Genomic DNA, 1,788 nt, shown 5'->3' with positions numbered 1-1,788 from the left:
TGGGTCTTTGAATTTGGGGGGGCTGATAGTTTTTAATTCTTTATATGTTCTAGGTAGAAGCCCTTTGTCTGAGGGAGCTCTGTCCCTCCTTCACAGCTCGTGTCCTAATACGGGATTGTTCTGTTTATGGATTTAATTTGTGAACTCAACATCTCTTACTGCTGGTGGAACCACATTGTCTTGTTGACCATGTCCACCCAGCGGCGCCCCGCAGCAGGGCTCGGTAAGTATCTGTTAGGTGAAGCATTGGTAGCCTCCCAGCAGCCCTGTGCGGGGAGAGCAGGCAGCCTGCTTCATGGAGGACTTTATGGCTGTTCCTTCTGTGTTCATAGCCCCACCCCTCCAACTCTTGCTGACGCTTCTCTCTTTTTTTTTTTGTTTTGTTTTGTTTTGGTTTTTGTTTTTTTTTTTTTGGTTTTTCTCGGGTACCGGGAACCGAACTCACGACCTTGCGCTTGCCAGGCAGGCGCTTTTGCCGCTGAGCTAAATCCCCAGCCCCCTGACCGCTTCTCTCTGTAGAGAAAAGTGAGGTGCTAGAGGCCTGCCTGCAGCCACTGGAGGACTGCCAAGATGAACCCACTCACTGTGGCCAGTTCACTGCTTTAGAGTAAGCAAAGACCTGCTTGGTCGTGTGCGTGCATGCATATGTGTGCGTGTGTGTGTGTGAGCGAAGTAGGGACAGATTTCTGAACGTGAAAAGACTCACAGGTTCAGGTTGGTAAACATACCTTTCATTCACTCCACACGCAGTCACTGAGAACCGACCGTATGCACACATGTGGGTAGTGCTCAAGAGTCTTGGTTCTGGGTCCTCAGGAAAAAACCCACTAGGGGCCTGGACTTCCCAATAAATGCAATCATAACCACTCTCCCTCTGGCCTCCTGGCTATTGTCTAACTTACTGGAACTCTGTACACCTTGTCAGCCAGATGGTGCAACTTTGCCCTAACACACTTGTGCAAGCTCAGGCCCAAACACTATGTTTGAAATACAAGTGGGGGAGCAGAGTTTAGAGACAGCGTTGGAAGGAACTGTGTGCCTCCCCTCCACATGGTAGCCTGGGAAGGAGGAGGCCCCAGCACGGCTCGCGACAGCACATGCACATGACCCCTGCCCTTGCTGCTACACCTGCAGGAACTGTGACCACTGCCCGGTTCTGGCTCTGGACCTGGAAGGGGCAGCCCCAGCTCAGCACCCACGACCTGTCTCACCTGTCGGTTGGGCTGGAGGGCCCTGCAGGGGAGTGCTGTAACCTTTCCTTTCCTCTGGCTAGGAGCCCTGCCACCCTACACAGCATGGGGAGCGCAGACACCGCGCCTGCACCTCGGAACAGAGCCTAGGGGTGCGAGCGCGCTGAGGCCGTCAGTTGCAGCCCTGCCCCCGGGCGGGGGGGGCGCTGCGGGCTGGACAGGACAGCAGGGAAGAAACTAGGCCCCTGAGCCTGGTGAGCGTTGCCGGGACACAGCAGAGAGGCTGCACCTCGCTCAGGGGCTGGGGACCGGGACGGCAGAATTGGCGGGGGCGGGAGAGCAGCGAGGCCGAGGACCTGGCCTGCATCTCGGGCACGGAGCTGCGGGCTGGACGTGGACAAGGCCAGCAGAGCCCCTCGGAGACATCCGGCCGGCAGCGGCGAGCCTGCCCTCTCCATGCCCTGTCCGCTCGGAGCTGACTCGGGCCTCTTCCAGGAACAGCAGCTGACTCCTCTCCGCGCTCGTGGAGGAGAACACAACCCCGGCCGCGGGCGGCGGGCTGCGCTGCCCTGCGCGGACGAGGGAGGCGGGCTGCCTC

The 1,788-nt window shown here is 58.0% G+C and overlaps 1 protein-coding gene across 1 annotated transcript; it reads left to right on the top strand.

Annotated features, from left to right (window-relative positions):
• Positions 1–495: 495 nt before the first annotated feature.
• LOC106147298 (circumsporozoite protein-like) lies at positions 496–1,788 on the top strand (the record flags this gene model as incomplete). Its single annotated transcript, XM_013507923.1, is given in 1 exon segment — positions 496–1,788. A coding segment is annotated over 1 exon segment (142 nt), but the record flags the coding sequence as incomplete, so codon positions are not given.

The sequence above is a fragment of the Chinchilla lanigera genome, unplaced genomic scaffold (genome assembly GCF_000276665.1).
Source record: "Chinchilla lanigera isolate Chin_1 unplaced genomic scaffold, ChiLan1.0 scaffold00139, whole genome shotgun sequence".
Taxonomy (NCBI): Eukaryota; Metazoa; Chordata; class Mammalia; order Rodentia; family Chinchillidae; genus Chinchilla; species Chinchilla lanigera.
The sequence above is the reverse complement of the archived record's forward strand: the minus strand, read 5'-3'. Positions and strand labels throughout refer to the sequence as shown.